The 24764-nt window shown below is 41.5% G+C and overlaps 1 protein-coding gene across 3 annotated transcripts in view; it reads right to left on the reverse strand.

The window, feature by feature from the left end:
- Nucleotides 1-7085: 7085 nt before the first annotated feature.
- The window catches only part of LOC149307163 (paired amphipathic helix protein Sin3a), a 37880-nt gene continuing 20201 nt past the window's right edge, over nucleotides 7086-24764 (reverse strand). Inside the window, exons 8-21 of one of the 3 annotated variants that reach the window (XM_089538456.1) lie at nucleotides 24234-24392; nucleotides 23345-23428; nucleotides 22211-22329; nucleotides 21502-21712; nucleotides 20563-20679; nucleotides 19733-19971; nucleotides 19263-19446; nucleotides 18035-18596; nucleotides 16517-16686; nucleotides 14153-14326; nucleotides 13546-13638; nucleotides 12252-12346; nucleotides 11156-11363; nucleotides 7086-10111 (exon numbers count right to left, since the gene is read on the reverse strand). In XM_089538456.1, the coding sequence (XP_089394582.1) occupies nucleotides 9881-10111; nucleotides 11156-11363; nucleotides 12252-12346; nucleotides 13546-13638; nucleotides 14153-14326; nucleotides 16517-16686; nucleotides 18035-18596; nucleotides 19263-19446; nucleotides 19733-19971; nucleotides 20563-20679; nucleotides 21502-21712; nucleotides 22211-22329; nucleotides 23345-23428; nucleotides 24234-24392 (2646 nt within the window). In that variant the 3' untranslated portion in view covers nucleotides 7086-9880. Of the gene's footprint in view, nucleotides 10112-11155; nucleotides 11469-12251; nucleotides 12347-13545; nucleotides 13639-14152; nucleotides 14327-16516; nucleotides 16687-18034; nucleotides 18597-19262; nucleotides 19447-19732; nucleotides 19972-20562; nucleotides 20680-21501; nucleotides 21713-22210; nucleotides 22330-23344; nucleotides 23429-24233; nucleotides 24393-24764 lie in introns of all 3 variants that reach the window. The other 2 variants (XM_089538454.1, XM_089538453.1) reach the window with 2 other exon arrangements.

The raw sequence follows: 24764 nt of genomic DNA on the forward strand, positions 1-24764 counted from the left end.
TCAGGCCCAAAATGGACAGATCCACTTAAGTCTTTGCATAAAATTGTGTAACTGGGCTTAATCGCCACATCCTAGGCATTTGTCTTTCTCAAATCCCAGTAAAAAGGTAGTGTCTCACTGGCCTACCAGTCTGTTTCCAGGCATAATCTTAGTTATGGCCCATAAAACCTGGCTATGACGGGTCCAGCCTTAGGGAGTATTGAAGAGATTGTTATTGCATGTCCATTTTCTCACTGAAAAGGTTTACAAGTGAAAGCTTCCCTACTACATAGAATATTGACATTCACATTGTACTGAAAGGCTTTAAAAACTAAAGTGACAAAGTCAATGCAGAGCTGCAAATGCACTTGAACGCTCCAATATCCTAGCAATTTCTATTCCCCTTCCCTCCACTAGAAAATACATGAATTACAAAGAAGGAAATAAAATCCCTACAATTCTCATCAACACTTAGAAAAACCGGGTGAACACCACAGAACCGATCTGGGGTAGCAAAAGATACGCCAATGGGGATTGTTATTTTTTTGGTTTGTAGTAACTTGCAGAAAGCACTGGAACAGGGGTAGGAATTGCACACTTCCCTGATTAAAATGTGGATGTTGGTTCATCTCCGCTGGGCATTGACAAGCCAGGAGTGTGTCCATTTGGACACATTCAACTTCACAGATTATAGTTTTTTGTGGAGTTTTACAGGCTATATGTCCATGTTCTATAAGAGTTTATTCATGATGTTTCACCAGCATCTGTGGCTGGCATCTTCATTTTTCTCCAACCACAGATGTTGGAATAAACTCTTATAGAACATGGCCTCATAGCCCGAAAAACCCACAAAAAACTATGGATGCCGGCTGTGAAAGCCTTCGACTTCACTATTAGCTTGTAAACCACTTAGAGAGTGCGGAGTTCACTGATAAGCAGTAATGTAAATGCCATTGCTATCATGGTTTTTTTCTTGGCAATATTTGTTCAATATCTGCAATCATCTGAAACTAAGGGAGTGCGACTTGCCCAAGGTGCCCAGTGGGTTTCCATGGCCAAACACATGGTTTCTAGAGTCATAATAACGCTCAAACCACTACACCATGCTGGCTCTGGTCCTTAAAAATCATTATCATCATCCTCTTTCCATAGACAAGAGACCCTTAACTGGTCAGAGCGCAAGAGGTTTGAAAGCCATCTGGACTCCGCACCTCAAAAAGAGAGCTTGGGAACGGTCTCCTCTTTGAAGCTCAGGTTTGTATAGACATTTCTGCGCAGCCCCACGGAAGGCTTTGACATCTTCCCTTGTTAGGGCAAACTGCTGCTTCATCTACTTTTGACCCCCATCCCTTATGAAAGGGGACGCTCCCCTCGAGTAATTTCAGACAATGTCGTATGCGAAACGCTCACACAACGGACGCGGTGGCCTGTTAAATTAAGCTTGAATTCATTCAGAGTATGTTAATTTTATGAATACTTTGGGCCGAGCAATTACAATTTCGGTTTTGGTTTGGCCCCAAGCTCATCATTAGGATGCCGACCTAATTAGGGGGCCAGTTAGCCAAGTTTGGCATTCTTGTCTCCATGTGCTAAAAAGACAAAACAACAACAACACCCATTATAATGACAACAATGGGATGGGTCATTGGAAAACTCAGCGCAGTGAAGAAAAAAGTGAGAATAGCTATGGATAATGGATGCACTTACATAGTTTTGCTTCCACCTGGAGATGCTCCAAAGACACAAACTAGCTGGATTTTATTCCTAAAAATCATGCATGTAAGTGTGTCTTCATTTCTTGCCATAAACAACAACGCACATGGGTTGGCACACTGAAGTACAGGGGTGTGTGGCGTTCATATGGGATGAAGTTGCAAACTCCAAGCATCCATTACAATCCCTCTTTTGGCACTCTACCAAGTCTTTGTTCAAAATCGAGCTTCGGCGTGCCTTTCACGTCCCCTGCCCACCGCGCCGACCCATGAGCTCAGCTTTCCGCTTGGCGAAAAGGGTGAGAACTTAATAGAGTCTCTGTCATTCCAGAATCGAATGAGCTTCCCAGTCCTTTTGATTGTTGCCAAAGAACATCCTCCAAAAGCTAAATGTCTTGAAGCTGGTGGTGGAGAGAAGAGGTTGAGGCTGAACACGGAAATGCACCACAGACCAAGAACGGGCAGCTAATTTGCATGTTTTATGCACACTTCATTAACATAATTTCCAGAGCATTTCTTTTCTTCTGAGTTTGCTGGGTGCTATGCCATTGCCAGCAGGCAGTTAGGACTACGCAGAATATCTCTCTGACTTGGTTTTTCAGGCATTTGAGAAACATACCACCTAATAGAGTGAAACTCAAAGGAGTGGTCCATGGACCAATGTTGGCCCATGAATCACCAGCTGCTGGTCCCTGATGAGTTTCCAGAAAAGGAAGGAACATTAGTAGCCAATGAACAAAATATGGTGCTGGTCTCTGGCGCACTGGACAAATAACTTGCTAGTGCACTGCATTAGATAATTTAAGATGCCTTGATCTAATGGTCTGCTGATCATGCAGAACGAAGAGTAAAAAGTGGCAAATCAAAGCAGAGTTCATAAAGCTGCTCATGGATAAAGGATTGCATTGTAGCCATCATGAATTTGCAGACCATGAGTTCTAAACAATTGGTGGTAAGATGCCAGCAGGTAACGCTGAACTGATCTAGAAAAGTAGCCAAACATGTCTAAAGGTAGCTTACTCAGGCCAGAGGTCTAAGACTTACCGTTCCAAGCAGACAACTTGCCCCAATGAAACTTGAAATTCAACAGAGACTACTTCCACCCCCATCTTGGGGCTGTGTGTGTGTTGTTTGTCTTCAACTAATTTCTGATTTATGTTGATCCAGTAGCAGGGTTTTCTTGGCAAGTTTCTTCAGAGAGGGTTTGCCATTGCTATCCTCTGAGGCTGAGAGACCATGACTTGTCCAGTTTCGTGACCGAGCAGGGAATCAAACCCTGCTCTCTATGCTCAAACTATGATGCCACGCTGGCTCCCACCTTGAGGTTAGCTACCTTTGTAGGCTTTGTAACAAGTAGGCAACTTTGGCAGATCCAGAAGCCAAATTTTGACTCTTTGGAATCTCTGCAGGCCATGTGCACTGCCAAAAACAACCACCATCCCACTAAAGAAGAAGAAAAAGCCTAAACCCATTGAAATTCTTGGTGTCACAGGCACATTTGGTGAGGACATGGGAGCAACCCTTTTCAGTGGCTGCTCCCAAGTTGTAGACTTGCTTTCCTCAGGAGGCTTGGTTGACTGCCTCCCTGCTATCTTTCCACCAGGTAAGTAGGTAAAGGGCCTTTTTTATTTAGAGAGGAATCTGGTTTTTAATATGTTGTGACAGACTGAACATTTAATAGGGAGCGTAGTGTCTCTATATTATAATGTTTTAAACTTTAAAAAAAATTTTTAACTTGTTTTGGTTTAGTTATGCTTTAGTTTTGTATTCACAGGTTTTTAAAAATGTTGTACTAAGATTTTAGATGGTTGTGAGCCACCTTGAACCCCATGCTAAGAGAAAGTTGGGTTATCAAATAAATAAATAAATAAAGTAAGTCAAACACTGCATGGGGAAGGACTTGTTGGCTTTTTAAAAGACAAAACCCCAAATTATCTTGTGCCAGAAAAGGACACCTTGGGAGTGGAAGGTGATAAAAACAGCTGGCGGGAGGGGGGTGTATGTATCTATCCACTTTTACTGTATAAAGAATAGAGAGCCTTAATTTTAAAAAAATCTATGGCTTGCAGTCTAGCAATCTGTTGTGCCTAAATACCCTAAAGGCACCAGATTCCCTCTGATCTTGGAAACTAAGCAGGGTCAGCCCTGGTTAGTACTTGGGAGACAGCCAACAACTACCCGATGCTGTAGCCCATATTTCAGAGGTGAACTGGCAAAATCACCCCTGAGTATTCCTTGCCTAAGAAAACCCTACAAAATTCATGGGGTCATTGTGACTTGAAGGCACATACACACACCTGAAGGCACCAGATCCTATCTGATCTTGAAAATAAAGCAGGGTGAGCCCTGGTTAAGATTCAGATGGGAGACTGTCAGCTAATACCAGGCGCTGTAGGCTACCATATATAATTGACTATAAGTTGACCTCATGTACAAGTTGGGGCCAAAATTGTGGATTTTGATATGACCCGTGGATAAGTCGAGGGTAAAACTTGAGAGGCATGTAATGAAGGATGTAAAGGACAAAGAAAAGGAAAACAATGCCAAGGAACTTACAAAATCCCAGCAGGGATAACTATTTGTGCTCATACTAAAGGCTGGATGGATGAGAGAGTAGAAGGAGATCTGTGCTTCCAGGGCAGATTAAACTTTTTTCTTTCGCCAGTGGGTCGATCTGTCTGTGTGTCTGGTAGAGTACAGTACTGACCAGTGAATAAGTCAACTCAAGGTTTTTGGGTCAATTTTTAACCTAAATTTCTAGACTTATGAGTATATACAGTATATTGCAGAAGAAGGAACTGGCAAAACCACCTCTGAGGATTCCTTGCCTAAGAAAACTCTATGAAATGCATGGAGTCGCCATAAGTTGGCAGGTAACCTGGTGGGACATAGGGACACAGTTCTTGTCCATACATTCCATGGAAAGCTTTCTTTCTCCCAAAGTAACGAAAACAAAAGCTCAAGGAAAGAGCTGCTTTAACTCACACTTGGGAAGTGACAATAGTAAAGATTTTTTTTTTTAAAGGGTGCGTGGGCTGGAAAGGCTATCTAGGGAAGACATACAGTGGACCCACAAAAGCCGGCAGCACAATTGCCATTGGACCCCTATTCTCTAGCTTTCAGGCACCACCTGCTGACCACTGGAAAAAACTACAAGAAGATTTATAAGCAGTGCAAAGATGGGGCTTAGAAATAGATTTAGACCATAATAATAAAAAAATGGACCTTCATATTTAGGGGTGTCACTTTCTGATCCTCCGATACAAGAGATGTCCACCTCCATGTATTTTTTTTTTTTTTTTGCAGAAGCATCTGACTAGTCATGAACAAAGACAAAATAAATTAAATTAATGATGATTCAAAAGGACTTTCAGCTCAATCTGGTGAGGCAAGGCGGGGGGATCCTAAATTCAAACCTTTCTTATATAAGCAAGGCAATTCCTACAAGCAAATTTTCAATTTAGGCTGGTGAACTATTAGCGCCCTTGTCAGATTTGCTCTTGCCTTCCCATCATATCTTAACATCCTAACTGTGTCGGTTGTATTAACTGCAGCATTAGAATGAATATCTAAAGCAGATTTTACAAGGGGGAAAATTATAAATATATTGCATGGGAAGTATAAGGCTAAAACGTGGCTCATATACAGCACTCTAGTCTGACATGAACTTTACCGATTGTGCCAATGAATGAAGACGGTTTTATGGAGACTGCCTCACCACTTTTTGTGCACTTGACTGGTCAAACAGAGAGAGATGGTTTATCTGCTGATCCTCTCACGGCTCAAACCAACAGTGGTCTGTGTTGGACTAGGGACCAAGCTTTCAGGGTCAGCCACGGGAACCCATTGGGAAACCTTGGGCAACTCACAGTCTCTCAGCCTCAGAAGGCAATGTCAAACCTACTCAATCTAGTCAGGAAAAAGGGTCAACCTGAAGGTACACAACAAACTTTTGTGGATCATCTGGGACACCTGTTGTCTGGATTCTGATGAATAACCCAGGATGGGTTGATGTCTACCCAGCCTTACCTCAGATTATAGTTGGATAAGAAACCCATCTGTTCAGCCCAGTTCAAGAAGTCTACAAAAACTGAAGGTTTATTGTGAAGCCAAGCAACATGATGGAATCCAAACCAACTGTCAAGGCCATCTCTGAACCGAGCAAACTGAACTCTTGATGGCGCCATTCAGATTTCATTAGTTTCATTGTCTCCCTTAAAGACAGACTCAGTAGGTCATGCAGACTCTGCATATTCAAAAACAAGGTGTAGAAAATCACAGCCTTAGATTAAGTCACACTGGTGGAAGAAAGGCCTGGAAGATGAATCAGAAGTCAGAGAAATATGTTATTATCAACAAAAAATGTGGTCAGTCATGGGGAGAACCTATAGCTCAGTTTCCATGAATGACTGTGATGGAAGGTCAACAAAATCTTTCCATCAAACCACATGCCAGTGTACAAGTCTCAGTATGCAGTATACATTTTCTTTCTTCCAGCACAGCTGAGTTGCATCCATATGGATCTTTATTCAGTCTTACTTTGGGTGCCTTCAAGTTGTTTCCATCTTGTGGCAGCCCTAAAGCAAACCTATCATGGTGTTTTCTTGGCATGATTTGTTCAGAGAAGAGTGACCAAGGCAACCTGGAAATAAATTCATATTCTCTCAGATGACACTGGGGGGGGGGAAACTGATAAGCTGTAATACTATTTTGTTTAGTAATAAATTTGTCAATCTACACCAGATCTGTAGAAAACACTATCAAGTTCTTCACTGTTGTTATGTCCCTTCCAGTTGATGCCACCTTATGGCAACCTTGTCATGGGGCTTTCTTGACATGATTTCTTCTGAGGAGGTTTGCCACTGCCTTCCTCAGAGGTTGAGAGAGTGTGACTTTCCAAAGTCATCCAGTGGGTTTCCATGGCTGAGTGGGGATTTGAATCCTGGTCACCCAGAGTCCTACACCAATCCTCAAGTCACTAAACCACACTAGCCCTTAAGTCTGCATATATATGTAAAAGCAATCTGGAAAAGATTGAGAAAAGCACAAAAGGAGTGGGCTAAGTCTTTTGAACAGGCAACATACCAATTGTGCAGACAACCACTTCATTAAACATCAGAAAATCAGAATCATCATGGAAATAACTTTTTACTGCTTTGAACAAAAAGTGTCAAAAGGCCAACTACTGGAGAAAGGAAAGATTAGCATCTTTGTTCACATTGGTGTGCTGAAGATCAACTGTCCAAATTGAACAAGATTTGCACAGCAGATGTGAAGCATTAAATACCATGACACCCACCCACCCACCCCCTTAAAAAAACCATCGGTCATTCAAGCCTGCACCGATCCTTTCGGCTGACCGAGTGCGATCAGGAAGGACGACCAAAATCTGTACACGAGTAGCCCTGATATTTTAATGGAAATACTGCACTACAGTCAAGTTTACAACATCTGTATAGAAATCATCACATGAATAGGTGGCAAAAAAGAAAAAAAATCACATTACAGAATACAAAAAGCAATTTAAAATAAGGAAAGCCTTTCTGCTATTTGTACAGGCCAGGACTAGAGCTTGGAGCTTGGATGTCAGACATCAGGACTGGGGAGGAGGAAGGAGACACATTCTGTTACAAAACCCTGCTACGAGGAGGCAGTCGGCCTCCTTTCTTTTACTGAGGGGGTGTTTCTTTTCCCCACCAACAAACTGGGACAGTAAAATTTCTACCCCATCTCTTGCCCTGCTTACAGCGACCCTTGGGCAAAAACACTCGACACAGCAACAGAAGCTGCTGTTTCCCAACTTGGTGTATTGTTTTGCTTTGTTTTATTTTTAAAAAGTCTAAACTGATATTTGTAAAGATACACAGAAGAGAAACAGATCCGAAAGGATGCTGATTGAGAGAGGAGCAGGGAAGCACACAAGCAAAAATGGAAGAGGGCACAGTAGCGTCGTAACCCCATCCTTATAACAAGGCGAGGGAAAGAGACGTGGGGTACATTAGTTTATTGCTGGTATACTGAAAGAATGTCCCAGCTGGGCTCCCACTTAGTGCTGCCTCCGCCACGGCCCCATTTCTCCAGTGCATACCTGTCTTCTAACACAGGCTCCATCCATGCTGCTCTGCTCTGTTTTCTCCTCTCCATTTCCCTTTTTCTTTTGAGCATGATGATGCTTGTTCTGAGGGCTGCTGACTTCAAAAGAATAAAGTTAGCAGGTCTGGGGAGAACCAGCAAGCCATATATATATATATATATATATATATATATATATATATTTTCAATGGCTCTCCTGGTTTTGTCAACTTGTGCAAGGGAACCATGCTTCCTCAGAGAAGGACGCACGCGCCACAAAGTTTAATGTCCACATAACAAAATCCACAGCTGCTTCTTTTAAAAGAGATACCGATTATCTTCTGCTTACATGTCTGACATCATGAGCTTTCTAAAAATATATAGATATATCCCTGCTTGTATGCCACTGGAGAAATCAGAAGAGGTCACCTTTATTTTTGTGGCTCTTCTTTTTATCGGTGCATTTTCATTCTCTCTCACACACACACACATACAGTCAGACACACAAATACGAAATAAAGCAGCCCTGTCAAATACTGGTTTGGTATTTATGATATTTTCTTCGATACTAAGAAGAAACACACATAAAAACACAGTAATCCCAGATAGCTCAGCAACACTTCCCAAAAGTGCAGATTCTCTGAGCTGGAAGACTAGGTGGATAAAAAGCTACCCACCAAAAAAAAAAAAGCAAAAAAGAAAGAAAACTATATATAATACATATCTGTATATTAAACAGGCTGCTTGAAATAAAAAAAAACGATTAAAGCACAACACAATCATTCTCACACACTCTCTTCCACACACTTTCATCTTTTCCATTGTGAAGCCCAGTTGGAGGCAATGTCCCCTTGTCCACAATTTGTAGCAATGCACCTCTCAGAACAGGGTGAGGGAACGGGCAAGCACACAGCTTTCTCTAATAAGAACCAAGGTGTATTATTATTATTATTATTATTAGTTTTTGTTTGTTTTACAAAAAAGGAGAAACAAGTTTTCACAAAGCACTACAATGATAACTCCCTTTGGTAGAAAGTGTAATAAAATGTCACACTGCTCCTGTCTGTAGGTACTAAAACCTGAAGCCACCTGGTACTATGGTACACAAGAAGCTAGTTCAGTTATACTAGCACATCAAGCATACTTTTTCTTTAATAAAAAACAAAAAAAAATTGACAAATATGTACATTTATTTACAAAAAGAAGGGAGGGGACCAGTTTAAAATTGCTTTGTTGCTATTGTGAAAGCACGGAGGGTGTACGTATAGGAACTGTAATGTTTGTGTGTTGTTAAGTGAGTGAACTTTTGAGTGTGGGGAGAGAGTTTTCATGTGTAAAGCTGGTGCATGGCACTAGGAGAGACTAGGAAACAAGCAGGTACCAAAAAAAGAAAAACCCCAAACAAACAAAACAATTAGTTCCACTGGCACTAGAAAGGACAGACTGGTTCTTAATTGGTTTACGCAAGTCAGAAGTCCCGGTCACAGGAAGAGACCTGGCGAGGAAGAGAGAAGCGTTGAGGGGGCAGACTCAGAAGCTGGTATTTCTGAAGTTGGGACTGCTGAACCAGGGAGTGGATGGAAGATTTCAGAAACCCTGGAGCCCAGTCTTGTTGGTGCCGACGGCCAAGCATGTCTGGAATCCCCAAGATATTCTGGCTGCAAAGCTTTTTCTTTTTGTGGGGAAGGAGCCGGAGAAGGAGGAGAATTTTAAATGCGCCCAAACTCGTCAGGCTATCCAAAGCACTCCCCATGTCTGTGATGTCCCTTAAACCTTGGAGAAACGCTGCTGGTGTGTATAAGCAAGGTGGCCTTCCTCTACAGCTATTCAGATGCCTCCAAGCGTGTGCGCCGTGAGTTCAGCCCCCTTGGCAACAGTTCTTTAGGGTTGATGCTTTCAACAGCGAGCCCACTGGGGCGACGGGACGTACCAGCTACAAATGAGTCAAGAAGGAGCTGCTGTTATGGAGATAACACAGCGAGTGGAGGAAGAAGGCATTTGCCTTGGGTGGTGGTTGTTGTTTTTCTTGACGCACACAAGTGCGCAAACACACACGCACACACACATGAATGTGCATCCCCAAACACTCTTAGCGATTCTCTCTCCCTACCGAGAGATCAGGGAGTCTTGAATATTGTGCCATATTTGACACGGTACTTATTAATGCTCACAAAGTGCAGGTCCTCCCTGTCGCAGGTAGTGGTGCAAGGCACCAAGCCCTCCAAACCTTCGCCCATTAGCCATTTGTTTGTCTCGGCTGCCATTTCACGGGTCACATGCTCCTTGGTCCACCTGTCCACCCAGGCCTGGAACCGCTGGTGCAGCCTCTTGCTCACTCTTTCATGGGACTGGGATGAGGAAAAGAGAAAGAGAGGCAGTATTAAAGTCATCAGCTTTAAAAAAATAAACAACCAGCACACAATGAGGGGTGAAATGGATACAGATGTTACATCCTTTTTTCCTCCATGAAGCCCATAAACTGTATTTCAACTGCTTTATTAAACTGTATCGCTGGCGATGATTCTGTGTCATTGAAAAATTAATGCTTTTTGAGGCAATTGTAGAAGTTCTATCTATGGAAATGTGTTCAGGATAATCCAGTGTCACATGCAAGGACCAACTGGGGAGGATACAGTGGCCCAATCTTCACTAAGTGGCAGCAGAGGAGATGCAAACTAGTATTCTGGCCCAACCAATGCCCCTCGTGAGAAAACCAGAGTAACTGACTGCTACCCTAGACTGACCCAAAACTTTTCGGTGCATCCAAAATGCCCCCACTCTTCCCCTAATTTAAGACAGGTGTAATCCAGCAGAACCATCTCCATCTCCAGCACAGTAGCAATTCTAGAGGGGTCTGACTATCCTCAGCTCTTCCTTAGCACAGAGGTGGGCAAAGTATGTGTCACAGACCACATGTATCCTGTTTTTGTGGGCCCCATAGCCCTCCAGGGTGATTTCTTTCCAACTGTTTTTTCTGCTCCAAAATAACTTCATTCAAAAATGACACATTCTTGCTAATTTCTTCCCAAAAGATTTTGGGGGAAGGGGCTCAGAACGCACCCAAATGCTGTCTAGGGACCCAGGAAAGCCCAAAAACATGGTGAAGATAATACTATGTCCCCTAGGGGGCATTTTTAATTAATTAATTAATTTTTTTGCGGGAGTGCAGCTCTCCAAGGTTTCCTGGGGGGCTAACGCAACAGTCAATTCCCCAACTGACCATGGAAAGCTATTCAGTAATCCTCGGCAAGTCACATACTCAATCACAGAAAACCCTGTGATAGGGTTTCCTTAGGGTTGCTGTAAGTCACACAACAAGAAGCAGCCTTCCACAGGTACTCATCCCTGCCTCAAGGAGGTGCGTCAGCATCTCATCCATTGCTCCGACCTACCTGATGGGCACGCAGCAGAGCAGTCCTCCTGTACATGTAATCCTCCGATTTGATCACATACACCATCTTATAGGAGTTCAGCTTGAATTTGCACTCCAGCTTGTCCAAGCTCTCCACGTTCTCCAAGGGTTTCTTACTCATCCCCTCCTTCCCATCCTTCTCCTGCTGCTCCCGACCACGCTGGCACTTGCGGATCCGCCGCAGGTTCCTGTAAAGCAGAGAGCCCCTGCTGGAATTAGCACCTGCCTCCCTCATCGGGCCGGATGATGTGGCTCGTGGGGCCTGCTCTTCAAAATCCATCACACTGCTCGTGCTGAATGACGATAAGAGCGTAAGGGGATGGGTCACATGTTATCAATCGCCCCAGCTCCCTGAATCTCCCTACATTTGTTGCAGGTTGCTGCACAAGTGAGCAGAGCCCCTTCCCACAGCAGCTGAGCATCAGTTGAGAACAAAGGAACTGCTTTTCAAGAACTAACTAAAATGTAATGCTTGCCTTGCACTGAGGAAGAGAAACTGCTGTATACCAAGTCTTGTTTTATACGCACAGGTTGAGGCTCCTTTATCTGGAATTCCAAAAACCAAAACTTTTTTCATGAGTGAGATAGTGACACCTTTGCTTTTTCTGATGGTTCACAAACCTTTTTCATGCTCACAATTATTAAAAATATTATGTATAAAATTACTTCAGGCTATGTGTATACGGTGTATATTAAACATAAATGAATTCTGTGTTTAGACTTGGCTCCCAGCTCCACAGTATCTTATTATGTATATGCAAATATTTCAAAAGTCAAAAAATTCCAAAATCCAAAACACTTCTGCTTATGAGCATTTTGGATAAGGGAAGCTCAACCTGTATTATTGCGTGCAATACTTTAGTCCTCCATGTGTTTCAGACTTCACCTCTCAGAAGCCAACATCAGCTTGGGCAATGAATGCGGATTCTGGGAGCTAAAGTTCAAAGTACTTGGAAAATCAAGGTTTGAGGACCATAAGGTACACAATTGTTGTCCTGGACCAAAAAGCAACCATTTCTTGAACTGGCCTATAAGCACTCACAGCAAAAAGCTGCATGCCACCCCAGTTCACTCACCTTGGTAAAAACACCGGCTTTTGGGCCAGCTGCTCCCGCAGTTCAGGAGAGGTAGAATCGGAGTTGACATACCGATCCACATAGTCAGTCCAGCGCTGAAACGGAAGACAGTGTTACGAACAAAATCAATCAGCACTCTGTCTTCTTGTGCTAGCACTGACAATGAAGGAGCATAAAACCACTACAACCTTCACTAGTTTCAGTGTAAATGCAACTGACAACTTTCAAGACTAAACTTTTAAGATTCAGCTCCATTTCACAGAAATGGATAATTCCTCCTTCTAATAGGCACAGGGAAAGCAGCCTTAGCGATTTCATTATAAGAGATTTTTTTTGAAAAAATACTCCATATATTGCTTCTTGATTTCTTTTATTATTCACAATGAGCCATAGGGATAAGGAGCTACAAAGAGATATTACTTCACAGGTAATATTAGACTTTGTCAGCTTTGCAGTGATCTCTGACTCAACACAATAGAAGCTTCTATTAAGAGCTTTTATGCTGAATGATCATGTTGTATTATTTTAGGTCCTAAATATTTTGGCTTGCGTTCTTTTAAAAGCAGAAGAAAAGAATGCAGTTGTGATGCTTGATGAAGGCCTCATCAAAATTGGACAAACCAAGCTAACCTCCTCTCTACACTGCACACTTGTATATGAGCTTCCATAAAATACATGGAATCTGATACTTGGTGTGGCTAAATATTTCAGCATCATTATTTAAAATGTAGTTTCCTAGTTGATTACTAAACCAAAGATGGTAACGAACTGAAACCTGAATCTGACACAGAGGCAAGCAGATGTATGTTAAGATATTATTTAGTTATACTTTCAAGGAAAATAGAAGATTTAGTTCTCAAGCTTATTCTCTAGATTACACTTCCCAGTCAGCAAGCACCTAAATCCAATAATATATCTAGAATCACAATTAAGTTCCTTCATCAGCTAAAGTCCTAGGCCTTAATCAAATTGCTAGTCCCAACTGAACTAAACCAATTCATTCAATAGCTGAATGGTTAAGTCAGCACTTCTGTAAATACCATTGTTTTAGTGGGTCTATTTTAACAATTAGATTTAGGCCACGGTGGCTGAGAGATAGTGAGTTGTCCAAAAAACCCCAAACTTTCCAAGTTCTAATGATACAATGCATCAAGCTATTAAACAGACCACCTCTCAGCACCTTATTTCTGCTTTGCCTGAAACATTTAATTAAAAAGACAAATACACTTTGCTTGGTAATGCATTTAAGAATGCTTTTAAAAAAACAAGTTAACCACAAGAAGCGCTTTCTCACCTCTGCCTCAACAGGGTCATCAGAGTTTTCTTCTTCAGTGTCAAGAAGTTCAATAGTTAACTGGACGTGGCCTCTGCTCTGAACAAACATCAACTATGAAAGAGAATACTTCAGTAAGCAGTAGAAACAGTCTTTAGTATTTTATTTAGTACCCCAAATCAGTCACACGCAATCTAGCCTGAATTTCCAAAATAACTTGTGCTTAATGGAGCAGTACATTTTATATGCCTTGTATGAACAGCTCCAGCAAGCGTTCAAGGTGTGAATTATTTTTAATGTCTCACTGTCTGCTAAAAATTTGAGGACTGGAGAATTTGTTGGGGGGGGGGGCAGAACGACAAAATTCCTATTTGGGGAACAGTGCCTTTATCCCCTCTCTCCCCTGTAGTTCCTGTTTCAAAAAAGGCATTTCCTGGCCTTAAACTGAGATGTAAGGGACAGTAAATTAACAAAGAAGAAAAATAAAAACTCTTCCTTTTACCAATAGAACTATATAGTAATACATGTACTTTAAAGCTCATCAAGATCTCTGTTCCTTGCTTTGAGAAGGATGCGAGCTTCTATTGTCTACCTTCCAAAAGAGCAGGGTGTGGGGTGTTACCATTACCTTAAAGCAGTTTTCATCTTGCATGAGTTGCTCAGCTTTGCGCTGGTATGCTGTTTCCACAAGGGACCGAGATGACTGGGAGGACAGCAGGCCTCCAGTGGCTCCGTTGTTACTCTCGGACAGGTATTGTTCTGTCACCTGCACGCAGATTTCATCGCTCACTATGTGCTGAAGCTGGCAATTTGAAGGGGAGGAAAAGCAACACCTCATGAATGATTCATTCATAATGATCATTAAATGATTCAGTATGATGTTTCTTTGGCCTGAAACTGAGCCAGAGGAAGTAGTGCTTACTATTTTATCAATGCTATGCCATCCCAAAGGAGTTGACAACAGGCAATGCATCTAGTGCTTCTTTTCTTTTCCTTTCCCCCTTATGAACCAGAGATGAGGCTGGACAGTTACCATTAGCACTACGCTAAATTTTTGTAGCATAGCACTAAGAATGCCTGTTTTGTTTTACATGGCCCATCCAGAATGCAGTTTTTATGATTGTTGTTGCCTTTGGCTTCAATCATTCGTTGTTGTTAGCCTGCAAGTTGTTTTTGACTCAGAACATTCCTATTATGAGGCTTTCTTGGCAACATTTATTTTAATAATAATAATAATAATAATAATAATAATGATGTAAAATTTAATTTATATTTCCCGCCTCTCCCGTCGGATCCAGGCTGGATTACAGCAGTTAAAACAATAATACAAATGCAACCATTCAATAATATTATGACAATTATTACATTATTATAAAAAAACCTGATTTGCCACCTGTTTACCATTCTGTTTTCGTCAAGAGTCGGGATCGTTCTAAAATTATTCATAGACGATCGGGTGGGTAGGCCCGCCGGAAGAGATCCGTCTTAAGTGCTTTCTTAAAAGCATCTAAGGTGGTAATAAGACAGATCTCTTCTGGCAGATTGTTCCATAAACTGGGGGCTGCGGCCATGAATGCCTTATGGGAAGTTGTTATTAAACTTGTTTTTGAGTATTCTAGTAAGGTCTTCCCTGATGTTCTGAGAGTGCGGGGCGGATTGTGTAGGGAGAGGTGTTCCCTTATGTAACTCGGGCCCGAGCCATGTAGGGCTTTAAAGGTAATGACCAACACTTTGTATTGCGCCTGAAAGCTGATAGGCAGCCAATGTAAAGATCTTAGTACCGGTGTAACATGGTCTGATCTAGGTGTTCTTGTGATCAGTCTGGCTTCTGTATTTTGGATTAATTGACGCTTCCAAACTTGGTACAAAGGTAGCCCCATGTAGAGCACATTACAGAAATCTAAGCGAGAGGTTACCAGTGCATGTACCACTGTTTCAAGGTCCTTTTGGGCCAGGTAGGGGCGCAATTGACATATCAACTGAAGTTGATACCAGATGCTCCTGGCCGTCACCTCCACACGAGATGTCAACTGTAGAGACAAATCCAGGAGCACTCCCAGACTGCGAACTTCATCCTTTAGGGGAAGTGTGACCCCATCCAGGACTGGTTGACAAACCTCCTTCCTGGGCCAGGGGTACTTATCACAAGTACCTCCGTTTTCTCTGGATTCAACTTGAGTGTGCTTTTCCTCATCCAGTCCATTACCAACTCGAGGCAGGCATTCAGAGGAGAGATGCCTTCCTTAATTACTGCAACAGTTGGAGACATAGAGAAATGGATTTGGGTGTCATCAGTGTACTGATAACACCCATGTCTCTGGACGATCTCTCCCAGCGGCTTTGTGTAAATGTTAAACAGCATTGGGGACAGGATGGCAACTTGAGGGACACCAGTTGTCAGCTCTCTTTTACGAGTGCAGCTGTTCCCCATCATCACCATATGGAATCTACCCGAGAGGTAGGAACAGAACCACTGCAATGCAGTGCCTCTGATACCTAACTCCTTCAGGCGTCCCAGAAGGATACCGTGGTCAATGATATCGAAGGCCGCAGAGATGTCTAAGAGCACCAACAGGGTCACACTTCCCCTGTCGATACCCAGACGGAGATCACTGACCAAGGTGACCGTGGCAGTCTCAACTACGTATCCCGCTCGGAAGCCAGTTTGAAATGGGTCCAGATAATCGGCTTCAACCAAGACAGCTTGGAGTTGGAAGGGGTTGCCTTTGCCTCTGAGGTTGAAAAAGTGTGACTTGTCCAAGGTCACCCGGTGGGTTCCATAACAAAGCAGTGATTCAAAACCTAGTCTCTCAGTGTCCTTGTCCAACACTCAAACCATTGCTTTTCTCAATATTTTGATGCCAATCTGTATTTTAGTCACACCCAACTCAAAAGTTGTTGACTGTTCCATCTCCGCAGATACATGAGGTTTCCTCCAACATACCCACCCTGCCTTGCCCCTCTCTCCCAAATAATACAGTGGTAGAATTACCTGTCTGACAATACTCTGAATTAGCTTGTCCATAGTAAAGGCAATGTAGGCATGAATGGTAAACATCTCCCGAAGGGAATCCTCATATTGGGAAGAATCCATGTTACCATCCAGCAAATTCCGCACCATGTCTAAGAAGGCGGGATAATAGTCTTCCACATCAATGTCCACTAAAAATGGGAAAGGCAAGAAAGACACTATGAAATTCATTACAAACAAACTAGAGTTTATCCACTCTAGAGGTATATTTCACCTTCTTGTCTGGCTCTTACAGGCTGATTCTGGAAGGGGTGTGTGTGTTGAATCTGTTAAAACACAAATCAAAAACTGTGGAAGTTTAAACAGTTTTAAAAATTAAGAGGCCTGTCCAGACATAGGCAAAGGAGATTTAGCTTGAAATCCTCTCCTCCTTCTGGCAAGTAAAGATTTTTTTATTTGACGCATTAGGCAACTAAATATCTATACAGAAAGATCCTTCATGATGTATTTGTGTGCTACACTTTTATTGCTACTGTCATGTTTTTAAATGACTTTATTCTGTTTTAAAGTACTTCCTTAAAAGAAAATCAATATATCACGTATGGAAAAAAAGATGGTTTATCAAAATCCCATTATGGTTCTCAATAAATGAAGCCCTTTTCAAAAATGAGAAACTATTGTGTGAAAAATGGCCAACTTATGAAGATATAACTAAAGTGGAAAACAACCAATGAAGATTAAAAACAGAAGAAGAAATGCATACAGAGGGATATAACTGTATTTGGTTTTTATATAGAAGGATAAAAGAAAGATATAGTCAAGACATGAAACTGTATGGAATTGGAAAAAGAGAAACAGAATTTGAAAAAAAAAATTAAACAAGAAGGAAACCGAGGAATTTCTAAAATTTATCAATTACTTTTAAAACAAGAACTAGAACAAGAAACTTTTAAGCACTACATGATTAAATGGGCGCAAGATCTGGGTCAAAATATCCAACTCTCACAATGGGGGAAAAACTGGACAAAAAGAATAAAGTATTCTAAGAACTATGCAGTGCAGGAAAACTTAATAAAGATGCAATTCAGATGATACTTAACCCCGGATATAATTTCAAAAATGTCAAATAATCACAAAAACAGATGTTGGAAATGCAAAACAGAGGTTGGGACTATGCTACATTGTTGGTGGAAATGTAAAAAAGTAAATAAATTTTGGACAGAAATACATCAGACATTACAAAAAAATTCAAGTCTAATATAAATAAAGATCCAAAGATGTTCCTACTAAATATGATTGAAGATGAGGATTTAGCAAGAAAATATGGAAAATTAATATTCTATATATGTGCTGCCAGACTTTTGTTAGCCTCCATGTGGAAAACAGAACAAATTCCAGATACTGTATAGACATGTGGGCTTTACAAGTGTATGACTATATGGAAATAGATAGACTGACCTGTTATATAAATAAGAAATCAATAAAGAAATTTGAACAAGAATGAAAACCATAAGTAAATTAGATGAATGATGCACTTACTGGGGTCCTTCAATCGCAGCTGGATGGCAGGGCTGTCGCTTTTGTCTCGCTTCACACCCAGCACTTCTCGCTCCCATTCCCTTTCCCGGTTCTCCTCTTCTATCTGCCGCTCAGCCTGGGTATATATTCGCAGCAACCGCAAACACAGGATCTGGTGCAGGCGGAGGAAGATGTACCAGTTGTTGTTGACATAGAACAGATTGTAGACTTCGTCCATGTTGCGCAGCTTCTGGGCTGCTGTATTGCTGAACATCAGCTTGGCTTTAGGGGGGCTGCCCCCAACACCGTTGTGCTTTTTCACAGCCCCTGAGCCTTCGTCCACATCCATCTCCTCCTCTTCCTCCTCCTCCACGTCCGACAGCTCCCCCCGCTGAGCAAACAGCAGGTCTGGGATGAAATGATACATGATTTGCTTGATTTTGTACTTGTCCTCTTTCTGGATGCCGGTCTGCCGCTTCACATGGTGGATGATGAGAGAAGCAGCGTCATCTAGGATCTGCTTATCTTCATACGCCAGTGACAGGTGAGGGCCAGCATTATCATCAGAGGTCTGTTCTTGCCTCTGAAAATCAAGAGGAAAAGAGAATGAAACCCGCACCCACTGTTCAGTTTGTAGCCTACTCATGGGTTTCCCCACCACTTCTCTTGCCCTTACTTCACAATGCCTTTTGATTATTAGCAAGAGAAATCCTGTCTGGAAGGACTCACAACCACATAAGAGAACTGCAGACACCTTAAAAGAAAAATTAGAAGTGGTGGCAGCTGATTAATCTATTATTATCATCATCATCATCATTATTATACTTTATGTATATAGTGCTGTAGATTTACACAGTACTGTACATACAATCTACCAAATTTTGAGACCCTCTAATAATTTACAGTCTAAATATCTTAAAGGCACCAGATCCCATCTCATCTTGGAAATTAAGCAGGGTCAGACTTGGTTAATACTTGAATGAGAGACTACCAAGGAATAGTACATGCTTTAAGGGAATAGTTCAGAGGGAGAAACTGGTGCAACCACCTCTGAGTATTCCTTCTCTAAATAATCCTATGAAATTAATGGGGTCCCTATAAGTCGACAGGTGACTTAAAGGCACACATGCACGCGCACATACACGCACACAAACAATTCACAACATCCTTCCAACTAGCAACCAGATCAGGACAAATATGAAACAAAAGTCAAATAAACACAGCACAGAAGGCAACGTTCCCAACCTACCTCATCATAAATAGTCTCAATCTCACTGAGAAGGCTTTTTGATCTTAAGACCTTGGTGTCATTCTGCTTGAAGTTGATTCCCTGGTGATCGAGGGACTTCAAGTAATATTTTTCATTCTGTTCCCGCCACACTTTGTTAAATCCTCTCTGGGCTTCTCTCCATTCTTCCTCTTTCATTTTTAACCTTAGCAAAAGAAAGGCAACAGGGGTTGAGGGAGGAGTCCATGCCAATAAGGATGGTTGGTGCCAAGGATGCTCACACTTCTACAGGTACTTATTTATATTCTTGTCTTTCCCTTTTCATTTTAACTGTTTTTAATTCTTTGCATTTTTGACTCTGCATCTGACCATCAATTATTCTCAGAACCCTGCCAAGGGTGGGATATAAATATCAAATCACAAAGAAAAGCAAAAACTTGGGAAATGAGCAGGGGAAGGGCATGGTCTCTACATCAGAATGTGCCCATTACCTTTTCAACACAATCGGGACTGCAACAGCTGGGTTCTTCCGAAGCCCATCAATAATGTCAGCGGCTTTGTCAGCATATATCCTCTGCAAAGCCTTGCGATGGATGACTTCTGAGGAGCCACCTAAGGTGTTGTCCAGACGGAATTTGGCTTGCTCTTCAGCTGATAAGCGAGAGAGCTTCTTTTGTATTGTCTCTAAGACTCTGATAGTGGCTAGATTGGTCTCCAAGACAACATCCAGCTGGAAAGGAAAACACGCATAGCTGTGGCTTCAAATCATTCAATAAATTATGGTTTTTAATGTAGCTACAGGTTGAGTCTTTCTTATCTGAAAATCCAAAATCTGAAATACCCCAAAATTGTCCACATGGATGCCTGAGCTTGTGACACCTTTGCTTTCTAATGGTTTAGTGTACACAAACAATGTTTCATACACAAAATTCTTTAAAATATTGTGTATAAAATGACCTTCAGGCTATGTTTATTAGGTGTATACAAAATATAAATGTAGACCAAGATGCAAAATCCCAACCAATTTTCAGACCATAGGACTGTTCCATCTATTATTGTTTAAATATAATTTTTCAGTGGGTGGAGAATTCCACATTTTACAAACTACACAACACCCATGCTGCTACTGAAGAGAAAGCAGGCACTGCTACCACCCACACCACAAAAATCAAGTAAAGATTTAAAGTGAGAATTTTCCTTTTCAAGCTCACAGATTTAAGTCATTATATTACAGAAAGAGCTGCTGTTTTTCATTTGTCTCGGTAGCCACTGTGAAACAGTAAGCCACTCTTTTCAAGAGATAAGACACTGTTGTACATACCTCAAATCGTTCATCTTCACACCGGTAAATATGCTCTTCATACTGAGTCTTTTTGGAGCTCACAAATGTAGAATCTTCAGACCATGATGGAAAAGAAACCCAGGTGTCATTCAGCACCTTACAAATTAAGAGAGAAAAGAATATAACAGCTTATTTATGAGCAGAGAACTAATTCTAGCTGCTACATAAAATCCACTCTCAAGACTTCTGAAAACAGCCACAAATATAAAGGAAAGGACAGCGATACCAGATATTGTTATATATTTGGTTTAAGTTGCTGTGCTTAATTCTAGAGTTAGCAGTACCAGAAATGATCCAGTTGCTTTGAGCACAACTGAATAGGAAAAGATGGTCCAAGCTTCATCTCTCAAGTCAAAGAAACAATAATTTCTATTTTCATCTAACACAATAATTAGGAGTCATGCCTAAGATTCAAGAAGACTACAATGCCTTGCAAGTCAAAGACAAAATCACACCACTAAGAGCTCCACATTTTACATGGTAAACACAGTCCTTGTCCTAGCATTAACTCTGGTCTTTCTCAGAGTTAATATGTGAAATGTGGGGGGTGGGAGGCTTTGGTGGACAGATGGAAATCTTCAATGGTAGCAAAAATGGGGTCTGGAAGGCATATGCAGTTCAGGGACAACATGGGGCCCATGGGTCACACTCTTCCCACCTCTGCATTAATATGTTTCAAAGTTCAATCCCCTAGTACCTTAATTAGATAGATAGATAGATAGATAGATAGATAGATAGATAGACAGACAGATATCTGACAGCAAACAATAGGAAAATATTTCTGCTTAAGACCTTACAGAGCTGCTTCCAGTCAGACCAGACAAAAGCATGTTAGCTAGACTGTGTCTGACCTAAAACAAGTTGGCTTCCTATGTTCCACCAGCCCTCAATTGTCCACTATAAGGAATATTGCCTTACCTCCTTACACAATGGAGTCCGACCTGTGCATTTGGGCTGCTGGTAACTCTTTGGCAAGGCTCGGTAGCTGGAGCCCAGCCTCTTACAAGAAGCATAGTCTATCTCCATTGCTATCCCCTCTGTGGCCCGTTCCTTAGGATACGTCTCCAAGTGTGCAGACTCTTTGTAGCCCAGGAAGTTTTTAAACCAAGTGAACAACTCTGGGAATTTTCTTTAAAAAAAAAAAAGATGATGATGAAGTAGGGAGAAAGAGAGGAAAGAGAAATTATTATATTTTAGACACTCATATCGAAAAGATGTTTTAAGATATTCCATTGAAATTATGATATATGCTTTTAAAACACGATTAACTACATGATGATTAATGTAATTCTTTTAATAAACAGCTTGCATCTTTACCATTTATTTTTGGAAACCTGGCTTGTGTAAACCACTGTTTGTTATATTGGTACAACATAGCTACTGTGGTTTGTCACAGACTATGAACAGAGATATCTAATCCTCTCCCCCTGCATTCAGGAGAGGAGGGGAACAGAAGTAGGGAACAAGTGAGTCCTATGCTTACTGTTGCTAACTCCAATCCTCCAAACTATGTTCTCAGAATACAGTGACTATCACCTGCTTAGGAAAGGACATCAATGTGGGAACAGCTAGCACTAAATAAGCTGATGAAAACTAAAGCAGGTATTTTTCTTTTTATCCCACTTACCCCAAAAATGGAGAAACTAGCTGAACAAGTTCAGGTCGGGATATCACTTCCTGATTAAAAATGACCAGACAACGGAGAAAATTCTCATATGCTTCTGTGCTACGCAGAGCCTTACGGACCTTGTCAACCAAATCAGAAAGAAAAGAAGAGTCAGTTAGCAAAGGGGGGCAAAACCAATGGTTTTGCTTGAGTGGTAGTAGCGTTCAATAGTTTCCCACTATCATTCTATAGAAGTAAATTCAGTCACTATAAAGGCGACTCATAAATGGTGGGTATTTATAGCATTTGTAACATACTAATACAAATGCCACTCCATTTGTTAGTGACACACACACAGGCATAACTCCAACTTATGCTTTCATATGTCTTTTCCTGATTGTTCCAGAGGTTGGGATTCTCTACCTCCTTTACCCAATGACCAAAACTCCTAGAAATCCTGTCTTTTTCATGCTGCCTCCCCTTACCTGACATGGTCATTTAGTGCCTGGAGAAGAACAGGGTTACTGCTCACCAGGTTATTATAGTTAATAGTACAACCCTATTACTATAGCCAGACGCACGATGAAGCCATGCTCCAGGACCTTCTGGGGGTCCATCATAATTGAAAAATGATGTTGTGATTGTACATCTGGCTGTAAATGGGCAGCTAGAGGTTTTTCAGTCATCTCCTGCTCTCTACCAGTCACAAAATGGCTGGGGGGAGGGAAGGGGGAGTTCCTGTAAGATGAAGTTGAGTCTTGCAGGAGGGAAGCTATATTCTAACAACAACAACAACAACAACAACAACAACAATAGCTGTTATTCAGAGGGAAATCTAGGGGCAACACTAGAGGAAATGGGACATACCTCCCCATGTACTTGTCCCAGAAAACTCTAAAGAAGCCACAAAGCGAGCCTTGTCTGGTAAAGATTATATGGATGGGTAGGGAGGCTAAAAAAAAACTACCCATATTAGATGCCAAGGCTGAAAGGGTTGCTAAGACAGGCTTCAAACCTAGGCATACATACACTGGAAATAAAGTGGTACTGACTATCTGCATGGCACCTCAAGTGAACACCACTGGGGTCTTTTTGAAAGCTAACTGCTGAGACAAAACAAACCATTCAAGGCTACCCTTTATGATGCCCCCTCACCTTGTCAAAAAACAGGGACTCTGTCCCATGTTTACCAGCTTCCACCATTGATGGGTCTTTCAAGTTAAGGAGCTTTGGTTTCTTCTGCAAATAGGAAAAAAAAAAAGAAACAAAACAGGAAGAGTTTATAAAAACTACTGAAAGATAATACAGAAGTAATTCTACTCCAGCATTTCTTCATTTTTCTGAGCCATTGTTTAATGAAGCAACAGGGATGGGTGACAAAACATAATCATTTTAACAGGGTGCACATTAGTCAGCAAAAACATATACAGATTGGCACAGCATACCTTCTCCTGAATTTAAAAAGAAACCATACAACTGATACATGTATACCTCTGATTGGCCTCACACTGGTTATGCTAATGCTTGCAAAGACCTCTCTAGCATTCCTACCCTCATACATCAGTGGCTTACCTAACAAACTGTTATCCACCACTAATTTTATATTAAGGTGTACATGAAAAGAAGATCTTGATTTTAAGGCACCAAGTAGATCTCCCACAGGCTTTGGTCTACAAATGCTGTTTTGGGCTAAATTCAACCAATTTGTAAATTGGGGCAAAAGTAGAGACAGCGTGTGACTGCTGTCACAGATAGGTCACTCCATTCTCATTTTGTCAGCACTAAGGCTTTATAGAGAAATATGGCAGGCCTTCTGCTATTCCTGAATCCTCCCTACTATGCCTTAATAGTTCAATTCTTGGGGGGAAAGCTCCTGCCACTCATTTTAAAAAAGAACAACATATTGTGCATCTGACAAGCCAAATTCAAGACCAAATATTATGTTGTCATACATTTTCTAACTTGTTGATTTGTGACGTTTTAACTATTGTGGAGGCAGTATACAATGCTAGCATACTGATGGCAGTGGTGATAAGATTCTCACCTTCACTGGAGGAGTTGTCCCAGCTGTGGCATGCCGCCGGATCTGACAGCCATTTTGATTAGGTCTTTGCTGCTTGCTGTTCAGCTGCGGCTTTTTGACTGTGCCCCCGTGGTCATTTCTCACAGATTCCACCTTTTCTGCAGTTGTCTTGCTCAACAGCTTGTTTAAAACAGTTACATACAAATCCATTATTGATCCCAATATTCCACATCAGAACATGAACATGCAAAATATATATCACAGTAATTCCCTCAAGTGAGGAAAATGTGAACTGAAGAAGCTTAATGTTAAAAATGGGATGGGTAAACCCTCCCCTACAAAAGATATGGGGAGGATAATTCAATCTCAGAGGAGACTGAGAATGCTCAGTGAGCACAGACAGAGAAACAGAGGATAGGGACTAGGATGAAGTATCCTGGAAGAAGTACCACTGCTGAACTCCATGGTACCATGTTTTATTACAGGCTCTACCTATAATAAAAAGCAATTCTGGAAAGTTTGCTCTTTTTGCATAGGGAAAAAAATCCAACA

This window comes from Sceloporus occidentalis, unplaced genomic scaffold (genome assembly GCF_023333645.1).
Source record: "Sceloporus occidentalis isolate IW3139 unplaced genomic scaffold, rSceOcc1.0.p SCAF_9, whole genome shotgun sequence".
Taxonomy (NCBI): domain Eukaryota; kingdom Metazoa; phylum Chordata; class Lepidosauria; order Squamata; family Phrynosomatidae; genus Sceloporus; species Sceloporus occidentalis.